At 42.6% G+C, this 17,965-nt stretch overlaps 1 protein-coding gene across 1 annotated transcript in view; it reads left to right on the forward strand.

Annotated features, from left to right (window-relative positions):
• The window catches only part of P2RY8 (P2Y receptor family member 8), a 33,601-nt gene extending 20,161 nt beyond the window's left edge, over nt 1-13,440 (forward strand). The window contains exon 3 of the mRNA XM_033052299.1: nt 9,604-13,440. Within this exon, the coding sequence (XP_032908190.1) occupies nt 9,672-10,745 (1,074 nt within the window). The 5' untranslated portion in view covers nt 9,604-9,671 and the 3' untranslated portion in view covers nt 10,746-13,440. The remainder of the gene's footprint in view (nt 1-9,603) is intronic.
• Nucleotides 13,441-17,965: the final 4,525 nt, after the last annotated feature.

Here is a 17,965-nt window from a genome sequence, read left to right on the forward strand (position 1 = left end):
ACTTTGTTCATTTATTACCCGCTCCGGTGTATAAGCTGTACTTCTGGGTTTGGACCAAAATTTTAGTCAAAATGGTGCGGTTTATAATTGTGAAATTACTGTACTCTACATTGTTTGCTCAAAACATTTCCCAAATACCACACCAAATTATCCTTTCAGGTACACCTTTGTGGCCTGTCCTGTTTATGGGCTCCATCATAAGCTAAATCGATCAGCAGCTACAGACTGTCATATCCTTAGTGCAAGTATGAAAAAAAAGCACCATCTAAGGTTCTTTTTTTTTTTTTAATTTTGATCTCTAAAGATAATTTTCAAGAGCATGCAGCAACTCTACCTCAATTCCTTTATAGACTGATCAGGAGAGGAAACACTTGGAGAGAGCTGCACAGAAAAGCGAGATGAAAAGATGGAAAGTAGAGATTTCAAACAGAATATATATATACACACACGTATGCTTATACGTGTGTATATTTATGTATATTTATGTATATTTGTTTGCTGAGAAATGCCAGTTGGAGCACACAGATTCAGTGTAAGATCACCATGTTTCTGAAGACTGAGATTCTCTGTTAGGAATCTGTCATATTGTCTACCAGAAATGCCTTAAGCCAATAAACTGTTAAATTCTTTTCCTGGAATTTGAGGTCAGAAGGGAAATTATTAACTACACTTTTCCTCTGATTCTCACAACAGCTATGAGAGGCAATTACTTGTAGAGGGAAGTAGTTGATGTTGATGCCCAGAAGCCATTGTCTGTCAATCCTGGATATAGACAATATTTAAAAACTTAAAGTTATAAAGGAAATCAGTTCATGAGTTATTTAAATATCAAGTAAATCAGGCAATTTCATCAAAATTCTATAAAAACATGTGGCTTCATTTTGCCATAAGTCAAGGCCAAGGTAGCTGCAGGAGGACCTTCTGGCACAGGATAACTCCACACCATGCAGGATGTCTGCCAGGGGAGTTAAAAGGAGGTTTACAGGCTGATTGTTTACAAGCTGATTGTTCGTGGCCCTGCACCATCCGACAAACACTGTGACCCATTTAAGTGAAGGTTCCCTGACAGGAATCAGCAGTTTCAGGAACTGCTTGCATGGCTCTTCCTCCCTATGCAAGATAGCATCGTTTCACCCAGAGGAAAGTTACCTTGTGCTCTTGGGAAATACGAGTGTGCACACAGGTAGTGATCACCGAGGACTCCATGTCCTATAGTATGAATTCCTGAGGTGATATGTTGAGATATTCTATTGCCTTAGCTTTGCTAATCTTTTTTAAAATATCAGTCTTAAAAAAAATTAAGCTTACAAAGTCTACATATGTAAGAAAGACCAACATATATATAATATTCTAGCTATTAAGCCCCTGAAGTGGAACCTCTTCAAATCCAGTTTAAGATGCTTACTCCGACTGAAACTTAAACCAGCCTACAAAATTTATCAGTGGAGTTACACAACTTGGGTTTCAACTGACCTAAGGTTTTGTGCACAGCATTTTTATAAGCTGACTTGCACACTGATAAACAAAACTGCAAACTACTTCATTTTGTAATCTAAGTAGCACCTGAACTGTAAAATCATACTTCAGATGCTGAGAGGTTTTTTGTCAATACTGGCCCACAGACTTACTATTTCCAAGAACACAACTACTGCAGAAATAAACTTTTTTAAAGTTTTAAAGACCACATCGAAGAGTTTTGCTCTGAACTGGCTCATTGACACAGATGACAGTGGCTATGTTTCTGCAAATCTTACCTAAATTAGGGTGAATGTTGCTAACACCAGCAGAGAATCCAAACTTTGCTGATTTATACTTAGAAAAGGTGAAGGTTCAAGTGAACTAAAATTCAACTATCAGCAAAACTGCATAATCCAAGACAGACACAGAAAATTTGAAAGTAGGTATCTACATTTAATTTTACTACTTACCTGCTTCTGAAGATGCAGTACTTGCATACAGAGTTTCTTTGCCTCTCATCTGTATATTTAAATTTCACATTAAGAATTTTTTGGTTCAGTCTTGGAAATTCTTTGGTTCAGCCTGATTTCACTCTGTCAGGCTAGAGAACAGACGCACTCCCTAGTACAGTAATTTCACGACTATAAGGCGCACCGGACTATAAGGCGCACCCCCCCGGATTCGGCAAAATTCGCAACTTTGTAGATCAGATAAGGCGCACCGGTCTATAAGGCGCACTTTTTTTTTGCAGCGAGGCCCTGCCCCCAGTTCACCCCGTGTGGTTGCTGGCCGAGGCCCCGCCTCAACCTGGCAGCCATTGGCCCCCAGGCCCGCCTCCACCTGGTAGGGGCGGTGCTGTGAGCCAACAGGCCACCCTGGACCCGGCAGCCATGGCTCCCCGGGACTGCCTGGACCCAGGAGCAGGGGTGCCACGGGGCCCCTAGCCCACCTTCATCTGGCAACCGTGGGCTCCCGGGACTACTTCCACCCGGGAAGGGGGGTGCAACGGGGCCCCTAGCCCACATTCACGCAGCAGCCATGGGGCCCCGGGACTGCCTGGACCCAGGAGCGGGATTGCCGCCGGCCCCCTAGCCTGCCTTCATCCGGCAGCCATGGGCTCCCGGGACTGCTTCCACCCGGGAAGGGGGGAGCCGCGGCCCCCCTAGCCCACATTCACCTGGCAGCCATGGGCTCCCGGGACTTCCTGGACCCGGGAAGGCGGGTGCCGCGGCCTCCCTAGCCCACATTCACCCGGCAGCCATGGGGCCCCAGGACTGCCTGGACTGGAGAGGGGCGGTGCCTCGGGCCCCCTGGCCCGCCTCCACCCGGCAGGGGCAGTGCCGCGGGCCTCCGGGCCCGCCCCCAGCCAGCTGCTGTGGCACTTCCGGCTCCCCCCATGGCTCTCAGCTCACACTTCCGGTTTGGCAAATTTCGCCGCTTTGTACATCAGATAAGGCGCACCGGACTATAAGGCGCACTTCCGGGTTCGAGGGAAAATTTTAGTCAAAAGGGTGCGCCTTATAGTCATGAAATTACTGTAATCAGAAATGACAGCATTATTTTTTCCTGACTTTTGAATACAGTAGTTTTTCTCAAGATTTATACAGCTAACAAGCTCTAACAGGTAGAGGTATGCACCCCTCCACTACATGAAAGCTGGTAATGTTTTTATATTTTCTTGCTGAAAAAGCAGAGGGTTTTTTTACCTCTCAATGTGAAATCCTTGTGGACAGAAGACACTCTTGCTTTACCTTGCCCTGATGGTTTGAGGTCAGAGCTATAACCACCATAGGGTCTACTTTGACTGTGTGCACCAAGATAAAGATTGACATTTGTCTCTGGAAGAGTTTTTGACTAATATAATGAGTATAACTTAACTTTTTCATTGTAAAAAAAATATGCCAGCTTTTGCAGTGAAGGTATACATATGGTTTACATATGTCATTTATTGGAGTGATCTTTGGTGAAAAATAAGAAATAAAGAAGAGGTTTTTTTTTTTTTTTAAGCTAAATGGCATGGAAGGTCAGGAATATCATAGCTAGTTAGATACTTTCAGTTTTGTTTTCTTTGCTCAGTAATGCTTGCACACACAAGCGCACAGAGGGTAGAAGTGTCATTTCCCAAATGTATGTCTTCTTAAAAGAAGATAAGCTAAAACGTCAAATAATGCTTTTGTGGTAACATAACTACAGGCTTGGCAACAGTTTATGACCTTTGTAACGATATCAGAACAAATAATAGGAAAAAAAAATCAGTTAAAAGAATAAGGAAGCCAAAATACAAAGAAATTTCTTAGAAGACCTAGGTTCACATCTTCACGAGAGAACCAAACTCTTGACTTTTAGAGATGTAGAGATGTAACACTGCAAGCTAAAATTTGCATGGGAGGTTTTATTGCAAGGGTGAGAAAGAAGCATCAAGACGAAACCTGCAGCCTCTTTCGGTAAGGCCCATGTTCAGTTTAGGAAACATTCAGGTGGAGATGGTCTCATTTACATTCCTCAGTTTGGTGAACTTGAACATTTGCAGAAGTATTTCTCTGAATCACATGAATGATGCTTTAGGAACTGCACTTGAGATACGTTACAAAAGAGAACTTTTTCTTCTTGTTCTTCATATTAGAAGTCCTTACTTTATTTAAATGTCAAAGTGTTTGTCACTTTTCCTACAGCTCAAGATTACTGACTCCTGGCTCTTTACCTCCCTGACTCCTTCTTCTCCTCACACTCATTCTGCAATAGGAATTAAGGATTTTTTTTTACGTGCTTTTACTCACTTCTGTCATCTCAGTAGTAATTCAGACAGTCCAGGAGGGTTTGAAAACCCAGCAGGAGCACTCCATGCTGAGAACCCCTAAGTTTTCTCTAGTTATATCTATTAGCTAGACATAAACTATCCTAACCCTTTAGCCCTTGTTACTGCCTTGTGATCAAACTGAGTAAATAAAAAAAAAAAAAAAATATATACTAAAAAGCAGTCTTTTAAGAAAAAACAAGATACATTCTTCAGCTACACTTGCATTGATGAAAAATTATTTTATAAGTGCTTACAATAAAATCTGTGCTTTCACTTTGCTTCATTCTAAATCTATTTGCAATTCAGTTGCAATTGCATTTCAGCTTGTTTTTCCTGTAATCTGAAACATGCCATCCTACATTCTTCAGCTAGAAGGGTGTCTTTCTAAAGATGTAATAATATCAAAGAATTTATGAAATAAGAACTTTCTTCCCTATGCAATAGTGCTTTGACCTGTACTGAGCCAAAAATTATGAAACACAATAGGTTTTGAAAGGCTTTTTGCTGTATGATATACAAGTTATTTTTCCATCTCAAATCACAAAGCAAATCTCAATTTTTTATAAATTGGCAATTCCCATTTTGACTTTGCTCACAGGCTTTTCAGTTTTTTTTCACAGGTGTGCTTGACACTGACAACAGGAAGATAATGGATGTGAAAGAGAAAACACATCAGCTTAATTTAGCAGTTCTCTAAAAATAGAGACATCTCTACTGTTACTCTTCCACAGCAAAGAAATAACACAGATATCTTGTGATTTTTTACTCTTTGATTTTCAGTACACCCTCTAATATTTTATTTGTCATCTTTTGCCAACTGAAGGGAAAGAAATCCCTATTCCTCTCAGAAAAACATTAAGCACCTACCACTTTAGCTTATGGTTGCAGCTTGGATGAAAACCCGAGGCCACTGAATTTCCAAGTGAGTTTTCTGTGCAGAGTGCCAGAAGCCAGTGAGTACAAAGAGTAGCAAAAAAATCCTACATGGAATTAGTAATTAGTGAGTATTATTCCAGAGGCTTAGTACATAATATGAGACTAATATACATCCATCTTCTAAATGTTTCAGAAATCAAGCAAGCAGAAAAGCTTAACATGTCTCCTTCTATGTCACAATCTTGAGGACTGATGTAAATGTCAATAAGACTGGATCATGTCACTTAAAGAATCTTTATTGAGTTTTTGTTTCAGTCTGTCTGCATGTTCATTGGTCTTTCATATTTTAAATATAGGTGTCCCAAAATTAAATCAAAACCATGCATTTCTAACAGGGAGATTTATGTAACAGAACTATATTTTTAAAAATTATGCATATGAAGCCATAGCTTAGGGCAGATGTTTTAAAATCCATGCAAGCTTCACTTATTGAATTCTATTGGAAACCTGAAATTGAACGGGAAAAAAACATAAAATGTAAGAGGAGTCTAATTCTAAATCTTTAAAGAGAGATTATTTTCTCTCTTGATGTATTGCATTTTCAAATTAAACCACAAGACACAGACAGAGAAGGCTGATGCAGTGGGGGAAGGACATAGTTACCCTGAACAAGATGAAAATGTGAACACAGCGTTAACTAAACCCCAACAGAGGCAGAAATGTTAGCGATAAAGTACACTGAAATGGTGCACTGTGGTTCCAGCAGCTTAACCTGTTGTGGTTTCACCCTAGCCAGCAGCCATCCCCACACTGTCACTTGCTCACCTCCCCCACTAAGGCAAGACTGGGGAGAGATCTGAAAGGGTAAAAGGAAGAAAAATTGTGCTTGAGACAAAGACAATTTAATAAGGAAAGCAAAAGCCATGCACACAAGAAAAGCAAAACAAGGAATTTATTTAGTGTTTCCCATGGGCTGACAGGTGTTCAGCTATCTCCAGGAAAGCAGGGACCCATCACGTGAAAGGGTTACTTGGGAAGACAAACACTCTAAATGGTTCCCCCCTTCCTCCTTTTTCCCTCTACTTTATATACTGGTAATGATATTGTGTAGTGTGGAATATCCCTTTGGTCAGTTTGGGCTACCTGTCTGTCTGCCTCCTCCCAGCCTCTCATGTACCCCAGCTACCTTGCCAGTGTGGCACTACAAAAAGCAGCGTGGTGCCTCTGTGTAAGCTCTGCTCAGCAATAACAAAAATATCTCTCTATTGTCAACTTTGTGTTCAGCACAAATCCAAAAAATAGTGTCATAGCAGCCACTGTGAAGAAAACTAACTCTATCCCAGTCAAACCTACACAGCTGGGCATTTAAAAAGCAAATCATTACAAGAGTGAATCAGAGCAGGAATTTCTTTCAGTCCAGGCTTTCCTGACAAGGAATTCAAGATTAGAGTGTGAGAGAATCTGGCAAAAGGAAAGATGAAACTGGGAGGAGGATTTTCTGTACTCCACATCTCCTCAAGAGGTTCTTTGCCCTCAAGAATGACATACAAAATTGTGTGCTTTGCATGCCCTCTTCTCCCCTACAGAAGACTCTAAATGAACCATCCAGCATTCTTCTACTCATTGTGGTGGACATCTTCATTACCAAAAATGATGTCAAGGAGACCTATTCTTTTTAGAAAACTCTTTTAGGCAAGTAATCAGTAAGTCTGATGTCTTTCAACTCCAATTCAAGAGGTGCCTACATTTGGAGTCACCTATGTTTCATTGGCAGTAGCATTCTATGGGTGCATAAAATTTGCCTTTAGTCAGGCTGTGAATGCTGACACTGTTATGCATTCAGCAGGATCTATGTGTGCACCTTTTATCTCCATTTTATCAAGATGTTCTCTCAGAAAAAGCAAGTACAGAAGAAAATATGTCTAACACAAACAAAAATGTGAGACAGATAGCTTTATGATCAGTGCGACAGATTTAATGGAAATTTTCACCTATATTCCTGCCTTCTCAAGTACCTGCAATTTCTATAGGAATAGTGTCTAGGGGCCTGTGATAGCAAATGTCTTTCACTTGCAAAGATATATTATTACAGCTCTGTAGGCATGATATAGGCAACAATTTTCTGTTTGTTTTAAGAAGTATAGAGTTGTTAGGCACAAAGGGAAGCTACTTGAGCAGGACTTTTGAGGCAACCAACTTCATGAATAAATATTTGCTACGGTAAGTCACAGACAGATGAGCTGAAATAGAGAGCATTAAGGCTTTATTTCCAAGCGTTATGTGACAGTGAGTGCTTCTTCAAGGTAGTCTGAAAAATGAAGAATGAGTTTCATTCTTGATAGAACTTCCTTGACAAGAACTGAATTTCATTTGCAACAGATTTGGCTCAAAGGGCTTTTTACAATTGTGCTCATCTGATGACCACTTCACTACTTGAAACATGCTCGCTCTGTGTCATGTGTATGAGATATGTACATCTCTAACTTCTTTGCAATTCCTATTTTCTTGTTTCTTTATCTAGGATTCCAACAACCCAGCTGGAAGCAAAATTAATCAATATAAATTTCTTGGTACTGACTCTCACCACTTCTTAATATTTTTACCTGACATTTGAAGGACTATGTCAAATAGATCAGATAAGAAAGAACCTCAATAAGCCCCCACTGAGCTGCTTGCTGCTGTAGCTGTACCTTTTTCTGGATCTGCACTCAGGTTTTTCTGAGTGGTTTATCTCTTTACTGCACTGCTGCCTCCAGTAGAGACTTCATGTTTGCCAGGTCTCAGGAATCATCAATGGTTCAGAAAGCAAGTTTTTCAGTAAAAGCCTTCCTCAGAAAGCACAGTTTTTGTCAGAATGGTTATTTCCAGCTATAGAGTTTACCAGGACCATGGGCTGGGCTCTTTGAGGGACTGACCAGTGACACTACTCATGGCCTATGACCACACAAATTAAAGCTCTTCGTTAACAAGATATGAGGTTAAGTGACACCAACTGGCACCTATGTTTTCTAATCTAACTTCCTACAGCAGGGCTGTCTTGCACCAAGATGCTTGGAATAAACCACACAGGCAATGAGAGTCCAGAAGCAGGAGTGTGCCTGAGCCCACTCTGGCTGTTACTAAACAGCAGAGATGTGCCCACAGTTACTGGCTGACTTGGCCTGGCACCTTCTTCAGCCCTTATTGTAACTCTTCACAGAACCTACTGTAGATCTATTCTCTGCCTTTCTGGCCATTTGTTGCCATTTCTTCACTTTTTCAATGCTATACTTTTTGAGAAATTGCCTCCCTGTACTTGAAGCTTAATGAAAGCAAGCACACACATTAAGGTGTGGGTTCTTTCCTGCAGCTGCTGAATGCTACTGTACTGCTTAAAATATATAAACCATGAGCTATTGCATCTGCCAAAAAAGATCTATGTAAACCAGGTAGTGAAAGCATGGGTCTCCTTTGCAGACTGCAAAACTGAAACTAATTTTGCAGAATTACAGATGATGCAAATAAGACAGCTGCAAACCGAACATTTTTAAATAACTTACATTTTGCAGAAGCTGAAGCTCAATAGTTTTTTCCTTCTTGGTAGAAGAGGGCTTCTCCAGCCTGCAAAACAGTCCAAGCAATTGCAATCTGTCCCTGGTTCTCATGTTTCTTTCCTTATGTTCTGTTTATATTATAAATATAGCAAGAGTCATTGAATACATGTTCTCCTTTTCCTAAGTTGAGAAAAAGTGAAAAAAAATTAAAATCCAGCCCTTAATTGAAATGGATCACAGTTCAGTTGGCAGGGGGAAAGGTCAGAAGATACTGTACACCACAGAAATCAAGGTCATGACGTCTGCAGTTGATACAATGGATTTAGCTCATGGAGAATTTATGGACTAATGTTCTCATGCAGACATCGACTGAATTTCAACTCGTGACGTGATTTTCTTTATGTGACAGTAACATAGGAGGTGTGATAACGAATAGACTACAGAGCAATCTGTAGGAGGCATTGATGGGCCAAGGTCAGTGGTGTGAGGCTCAATAAGGCAAAATACCAAGTCCTGCACCTGGATGACAGGAACCCCATGCAGCACTACAGCCTTGGAGAACAGTGGCTGGGAAGCTGCCCAGTGGAAAAGAACCTGGGAGTGCTGGTTAACAACAGTCAGTGCTATGGTGGTGTTTGCTCAAAGGTTCCATGATCTTGAAGGTCTTTTCCAAGTTTAATGATTCTATGATTCTAAGTATCAGAAAACCCTTCACAAGGGAAAAGGAAGCTGTTCCAAGATAGGAAGAAGTCATTATGACATTAAGACATTATGATGATTTGGAGGGAGGCAAGACTTTTCAGGAAGCAATTTTAATGGATTTAGTGCATTCAAGAAAAATCTGTCAAACTAAAGAATTTTTTAGTTGATTAATATAGGATTATGTCTTTAACTTCTGTTTTGACATACTGTTTTTCTCACTTGACATTTTTCCTCTAGGTTTTCAAGCCCAGTGTTCATGATATGATCCAGCTGGCTTACAGAAATCAACAACCCACCTGTGAATAATGGTTAAAAACGGATCCCACCTGGACGCTTTGACGCTGGCAATGCTGCAGAATAAAACGGTCACCATCACCCTCCCTGTTGTGTATACAGTGGTGGCTCTGGTCAGCATCCCTGGCAACTTGTTCTCCCTTTGGGTGCTCTTTTGGCACATCAAACCCAAAACACCGTCTGTTATCTTCATGATCAACTTAAGCATCACGGACCTTATGCTGGCCAGCTGTTTCCCCTTCCAGATTGCTTATCACCTCCAAAACAATCACTGGACATTTGGCAAGACTCTTTGCAGCCTTGTGACAGTGATGTTCTACTCCAACATGTATTCTTCCATACTGACCATGACTTTTATCAGCGTGGAGCGGTACATGGGTGTGGTACACCCCATGAAGTTGACCAAGTGGAGAAGAAAAAGATATGCTTTGGCTGCCTGCCTAGTTATGTGGATGTGCTTGCTACTAGCCTTCTACCCACTAGAAACTACAGACCTGACCTATGAAGTGAAAGAATTAGGCATTATAACCTGTTTTGATGTCCTAAAATGGGATATGCTGCCCACCTTTGCAGCTTGGGTAGCCTTTCTCCTCGCTTTATTTGTTCTGCTGTTCTTGATCCCTTTTGTTATAACAGTTGGATGCTACATTGGTATCATTAGGAAGCTAATTCAGACATCAAGCAGATATGGCAATAAGCAAAAGACTAGATCCATATACTTGGCAGTAATCGTCCTTCTGTCCTTCATCACTTGCTTCGCCCCCAATAACTTTATCCTACTTGCACATATGATCAGCCGCCTATTTTACAACAGCAGTTTGTACCCTGCCTACAAGCTCACCTTGTGCCTCAGTTGCTTCAACAACTGCCTAGATCCCTTCATTTATTATTTTGCATCAAAGGAATTTTACCAGAAATTCATGCAAATGTTTCGGCCTAAGGTACTGCTCAGTGACAGCTCGGAAAACAGAAGGGAAAGTTTATTCTCTGGCAGGACTATGTCAGTCAGGTCAATGTCAAGTGGACCTATGGATGGGTTAGAGGGAGTACAGGTCAATTTGCAAAGGCAGGAAAGTGTTTTTTAGCTTTAGATATTCCCAGAAGAAAGATACCTGTGAAATTTATGAGTAGACACAGAAAACATTTCCTTTTGTATGGCCACACTCAAAATACCTTGCTCCAGTGACAGAACTCAAGCTGTACTTAAATCGCATTTCAACATTTTCTTGTCAGAAACTAGTACTAAAGTACTTGAATTTGTTCAAGAAGGCACTGAAGCAAAACAAACATGGTCAGCCTGGAAATAGCAGCCTTTGCTGCTTAAGACCGAGGGATTGGTTTAGAACAGTTACTCTCAGGTTGTATGGTAGTTAACCAAAGACTTGTGATTCTCAATGAATGTGAAATATTACTGTACATGAATTAGAGCATACACCAAAGCTGGTTTGGGACTAAGGGAGTTGTTTTTCTAAGTAATGTGCTAAGCTTTGTTTTTGTTTTTGGAGGTTTTTTTCAATTACATTTCTTTCTCTTTTGTTGTATTTTTATAAAAGAAATAATAAAAGTAGCATGGAATTTTACCATTAATGCATAATGCACAGCCACTGTGAAATCACCACAACACTCACCCAACTGCTTGTCAAACCACACTGACACTTGAAAAGGTTAGGTTGACTCATATAATTTATTTCAATCTTATACAGCAAAACATCTCATACGATGAAAGGAAAGCTAACGTTTTCAAATACTGCTGCATTTTTTGAAGTAATTAATTTCTCAGGACTGTGGGGAGCAGTTTATTTAAGGAAACAGACTTTCCCACCTTAACCTATGACAGTACCAATGCTGCTTGTATGTGGTTAGTATCAACTGGTCATTTTCACCAATTCACTGTAGGCTACACATAGAAGAACCATCCTCCTCAGCAGAATTTAGCTTTACATAGTGCCTGGGGAGTGCGTTTTTCTTTTTTACAGAGATGGTGTAGATTATAAAACAGATTATTTTCAGCTAGATAAATGAAAATTCAACCACAGACTGGAGAGTCATTCTGTGCCAGCAGAAACCAGCTGAAAACTTTTCCTCATGGCCAGATGTCAGAAACAGACTTCTTTCGGGCAGGCAAGAAGAAAGAAGAAAAGAAAGAGGAAAATAAGGCTTGAGAATGGGAGTTGGTTGTACCAAACACCCTGAAAATAAGTTATGGCAGGTGTGATGAGCAGTCCTGTGTTTGGAGCCCTCCTCTGAAATATCTTTCTACAGCTTGTTTGCATATTCTGTGCCATGTTTACTTCTTCTCACATCTCAACAACTGCCTGCGTGCTTAGAAAGACAACTGCTACAGAACATGCACTGGGGACAGAAAAAGATAAGTTTTTCCTGGAGTATTTACAGCTTTTTACCTATATTTGACCCTCATTGGCAAAGGAGAGACACAAACCACCTGAGAAGATCAGAGAAGTCCCGCTCACAAGCAAGACAAAGCTACACCTTTGCTGCACTGCAACTCCATCCAACACAGGAGGAAGCTGTGTGCAGCATTGTGGATTGTTGGTTCAGACATCTCATGCTGCACTGATTCCTGAGATCCTGTGCCTAAGTAATAGGCAACACCCAAGGCCCTTAAATTATGTCATTTTTTTTTTTATATCTCATGATTAAAAAAGTTTTCCACCACTAATCACCGTGAATTTCTTCACAGGGAAGGGTAGAAAACCACAACACGCAAAGTGAGATATTCTAATGTCCTATCTTCTACTAAAGTATTGTCAGTTTTTGGAGCAGAATCAATGTGAGTGGACCTAGCACTACCACTTACAAACCAATGTGAACATTCAATGCTTTGTGGCATTTCACAGTGTCAGTTTTAATTGATCTGCACATTTTCTATGTACAAGGCCAACTTTAGTGATAGGTAACTCACCTAAACCCTCCCATCCATTTGCCTGGAAGCTACCCTTCATTATTCACTTTCACATTATTCCAGCTTTCTCACTATCACAATTGTTAAATTGTTTTCTGCATTTTGTTGTAGCAGAAAATTTTTTGAAGTTTATACTGAAATTGCTCTCCTTTTTTCTTTTATTTTTTAACATAGAAATATTTTTACATTGAAAGCCTTCACTTCTCCTACATCTAAGGCCGACTTCGTTTTATCTTGAACATGATCCTCAAGTGCATAGTCCTTCCTAAAATATGCTGCAAAGTGCCTGAACTATAACTGACACAAAATAGCGCCAAAAGGGCAGAAACCTTGCACTTTGGACATCAACTGCTATATTTTGAAAAATAGCAAATTGCTCCTTTTTCAAGTGAGATGCTCACAACTGCCTGAAAATATTCTCTCCAACCTCATGCAGCTCTTCATAACCCTTCATGTCTCTTCTGAAAATGTTTAAAAGGAACAGCAAGGATGCCTCATTTGAGTACACTTCATGCCATTTCACTAGCTAGCCTCCAGTAGCTCAGATTCTTGATTGGGTCAGTGGGATTGTTCCTTGAGAAACGAACATAAAAATGAGCCCATCAACAGCAATCCTTCAAGTCCAGTGGCATATACTGTGAAGTCTTGGAGAGTTTTATTAAAGAGGATAAGAATAAATTATTATTAAAAGAGGTCCATCATGCTGTTCTTTGATCCTGGAAATATATCCTTCTGGAGCATCATAAGAATAATGGTTTCTATGCTCCTTGATCAATGAGTGTAAGTTGACATTCATATATATATATATATATATACAGAAAAATAGGCATATAAATATGTATATATTTGCACATTGCAATTTGTGAGGTTATTGAGAAGTTCATGTCCATATTATGTTTGGTTTGGGGAACATGGTCCCCAACTTGCTTACTGGTAAGCATTACTATATAGTCAATGTAATTTTACTGAAAATACAAGAATGTAAAGGCTTCTGTTTGTTTCCGGGGCGGGGAGAGGAGTTTGTGTTTGGTTTTGCTTTTTAATTACTGTATAGAAATTTAACCTATGAATGTGCTTGAACTTTTTTGTACACATAATGATAATAATAAAAAAAAAAATATAAAGCACATGATTTAAGATTCATTCCCGTGTTTTTACTGCCATGCATGAAAAGCTTCAAAACATAGAAGAGGGCAGGAAAAACAAGTTATTAAATAAAATTACAGTAATTTCACGACTATAAGGCGCACCCTTTTGACTAAATTTTTCCCCCGAACCCAGAAGTGCGCTTTATAGTCCAGTGAGCCTTATCTGATGGACAAAGTTGCGAAATTTGCAAACCTGGAAGTGTGAGCCGCAATGGGGGGCGGTGCCACGGGAGCGCCGAGTCACGACGGGAGGGGCGGGAGTGGGTGGCTACAGCCGGCAGGAGCCGCGCGGGGAGGGAGGGAGCCAGCGCCAGCCCGGGCCCAGGCACGGACCAAACAAGAAGATGGGCGGCGCCACTCCGGGAGCGGGGGTGGGGGGAATGAGAAGCCGGGTGGCCCTGGCCCGGGCACGGAAGGAACAAGAAGTGCGAGCTCGCAACAGCCCCGAGCAGAGCCCACCCGGCAGCGGCATCGGAGCAGCGGCGGCGCGGCCCAGGCGGCCGCAGAAAAGCAGTGGCGGCGGCGCGGCCCCTGCAGCCACCAAAAAGTGGCAGCAGTGAAGCCCCTGCAGCCACTGAAAAGCGGCGGCGGCTGGGCCCCTGCAGCCACCGAATCGCGGTGCCGGCTGGGCCCCTGTGGCCGCCGAAAAGCGGCGGTGGCGAAGTGGTGGCGGCGAAGCCCCTGCGGCCGCCAAATAGTGGTGCCGGCCGAGCCCCTGCGACCGCCAAATAGCAGCGACAAGTGGCGCAGTTGCGGGAAAGTGGCGACAAGTGCCGCCGCTGCTGGCTGCGGGGAAGCCGGAACGCAGTGCGACCGCACAGTGGGAGCCGTGAGCTGCGCCAGTCGGTGCCGGGCGGGAGTGCCAGGGCCCGCTGCACAGGGAGGGCGCTTGCGGCTGCGTTTAAAGGCTACACTGATCTTTGAAAAATGTTTGCAAATTGAGCACCTGCCAGTAATTCGTTACTTTGTTGTGCGCCGCGCGGCTCCTCGTTGCAAAATAAAAGTGCGCCTTATAGTCCGGTGCACCTTATATGATCAACAAAGTTGCGAAATTTGCCAACTCCCGGGGGGTGTGCTTTATAGTCCGGTGTGCCTTATGGTCGTGAAATTACTGTAATCTGTTTCTCATAGTTATTGTGGATTTTTTTCCGTTTTTTTCAGATATTTTTTCAAAATAGATAGATATATTAGATGTTGGCATTATCATAGACCCTCCACACAAATTTTAAGAGTATCAATACTTTAATGTGATGTTGGCTAACTTGAATCTTTCTCCTTGCCCAATAGGTGCACCAATATGTATGTTTTTTAATTTCTATACATTTCTAAAGGAGCCTAGCAGTCAGAGCCTGTCCACCCCCAGCATGGAGCAGGGTATTGAAGGAAACTGGGAATGGGCAGTCAGGGTCAGTAGTCATGGAATCATAGAATATATCAAGTTGGAAGGGATCCACAAGGATCATTGAGTCCAACTCCTGGCCCTGCACAGGACCATCCCCACAAGTCACACCATGTACCTGAGAGTGTTGTCCAAATATTCCTTAAACTCTGTCAGGCTGGTGCCGTGACCATCTCCCTGGGGAGCTGTTCTAATGCCCAACCACCCTCAGAAGAAAGAATATTTTCCTAATATCTGACCTAAACCTGCCCTGATACAACTTCATGCCAATCCCTTGTCCTATTCCTGGTCACCAGAAAGAAGAGGTCAGTGTCTCCCCCTCCTCTTCTCCAGGCTGAACAGACCAAGTGCCCTCAGTTGCTCCTCATAAAGCTTCCCTTCTACACACTTCATTATCTTTGTAGCACTCCTTTGGATGTTCTCTAAGAACTTTATGTCTGTCCTATACTGTGGCACCCAAAACACAAGGTAAGGCCACAGCAGCACAGAGAAAAGAAGGACAATCACCTTGCTCAGCAGCTTGTGTGGCTGTGCTTTCATAAATGATCCCTAGACTGGTTATGTTCCATTTTGGGGCCATTGTCCATTTGGCTACATATGCTGGTACCCGAGAGAGCCAGAGATTATCCTGAAGTCAACTCATCACTTTTTGTCATTTTTTGCAGTTTAAATTGTTTAAAATAACATAAGATTTACATTGATACCCACTGAGATGTTATTTCTCTGAGGTGATGGTTAGGGTATATGCTACCCAAAGATGGGAGGGATAGCACAAATGTTTGTGTGTGAAATTCAGTGTTGGTAAGTGTGAAGTAATGTCCACAGGGAAATCCAGTCACAGCTTTGTGTATAAAATGATGTTGCTTGTCAGCAACTACTGTGAATCATAATCCATAATTCCATTCATCAGCTCAGTATCTTAGAAATCTGTGGTTCACCTATACCTAGATTACTGTCTGCACTTCTGGCCTCTCTCACAGATAGGATCAAAAAGGACTAGGAAAGATCAAGGTAAGAGCATATGGCATGCTTTAAGAAGTTAATTTAAAATCTTAATAGTTAAATAATTTAGGACCTCTCATCTCAGAAAAGAGACAATATAAGGTAGGTAGGAAAAAGGCCTACAAAATCCTCAATGAAGTCCAAAATTTGATCTGGATGACTTACACCACCTTTGCCCAATAACTGGTGAGCAACATATTAAGCTAATGAGATCTAGGCTTAAAACCAGATAAAGTTCGTATCTCTTCTTACAACACAGAGTATAATTAGAAAACACTTGGCCAAGAATGCTGCGGATGCACATTATACACTGGTCCAGAGAAATGGAAAAGAACGTGGAAAAGAAGTCCATTGTAGGTTACTAAACAGGCAAACCACCACAGGCCCAGGAAGACCCCAAGGATTAAAATTGTCAAAGGCTGGAGGAACGCTAAGAGGAAATCATAGCATGTGATTGCCCTGTTCTCCCTTCTCTTGAAATGCCAGTGCTTGAGGCAGGACACCATAAGCAAGACAGGTCCTTGGCTCTGCTCTGGTCCATCTCATGCTCCCAGTTAAGGCCTGCCAGAACCACCTCGGAGCCTGGCTTCTTCCACCCTGCCTGCTGGGGTGCTGTCAGAGGGGATGCAGCAGGGAATTCAGCCTGCTACCATCTTGGAAGAGGCTAGTCCACAGCCAGGGGAGGCTGGGACACAAGCTGGATCACTTAGCCCTTTTGACAGGTCACAGAATCATAGGATGGTTGAGGCTGGAAGAGGTCTCTGGAGGTCACCATGTCCAACCTCCCTAACCAAGCAATCTCTCATGATCAGGTAAAGATGATCTTGTGTCTTGGCCTTCAACAAATCTCGCCAGGTGCATGTAACAGTTCATCCATTCTGCTTCAAAATACATACAGTAATTTCACTACTATAAGGTGCACCCTTTTGACTAAAATTTTGGCCCAAACCCAGAAGTGCGCCTTAGAGTCCGGCGCGCCTTATATAATGTACAAAGTTCGGAAATTTGCCAACACGGAAGTGTGAGCTGCGAGCCATGGGAGGAGCCGGCAGGGCTGTGGCAACCAGGTGAAGGCGGGGCCGGGGGCCCGCAGCGCCCCTCCTGCCAGGTACAGCGGGCCTGGGGCCCCACGGCTGCTGGGTGGAGTTGGGGCCGGGGGCCCGGGGAGGCAGGGCCGAGCGGCAGCAGGCATGCCCTGGCCCTGTGGAGTCTGCATGGAGCGGCGGCGGGCATGCTCCAGCCCCGTTGAGGCGGCACGGAGTGGCAGCAGGCATAGCCCGGCCCCGCCGGGTACAGGCAGGTCCAGGGGCCCATGGCTGCCAGGTTGAGGCAGGGCCTCAGCCAGCAATCGCGCGGGGGGAGCTGGGGGCAGATCCTCGCTGCAAAAAAAAAGTGCGCCTTATAGTCCGGTGTGCCTTATATGATCTACAAAGTTGTGAATTTTGCTGACTCCCCAGAGGGTGCGCCTTATAGTCCGGTGCACCTTATGGTCGTGAAATTACTGTAATTATTAATTCCATTTCTGACATATTTTCTCACCTCTGGTCTCATTTTTTCCATCACCTATCTCTCGCACAGGCTGCTGCTGTTGAAGCTGACTAGCATCAGAACTTCTTGTCTGTTTGGGGCAGGGCAATTCACTGTTGCGGGGTTGTTTTATTTTTTTTAAACTTCTCAGGCAGCAGCCTAGGCTACTCTTTAGAGCTCACAGCTGCATTAGTGAAGAGTACAATTCTCTGGCATGCAATGTCACAAACACATTGGCAAATACAGTCTAGTGTACCTTTTTTGCAAAAGACCTGACACGTTCCTTTAAAAAAGCTAATTTAAGAT

The sequence above is a fragment of the Catharus ustulatus genome, chromosome 2, assembly GCF_009819885.2.
Source record: "Catharus ustulatus isolate bCatUst1 chromosome 2, bCatUst1.pri.v2, whole genome shotgun sequence".
Taxonomy (NCBI): Eukaryota; Metazoa; Chordata; class Aves; order Passeriformes; family Turdidae; genus Catharus; species Catharus ustulatus.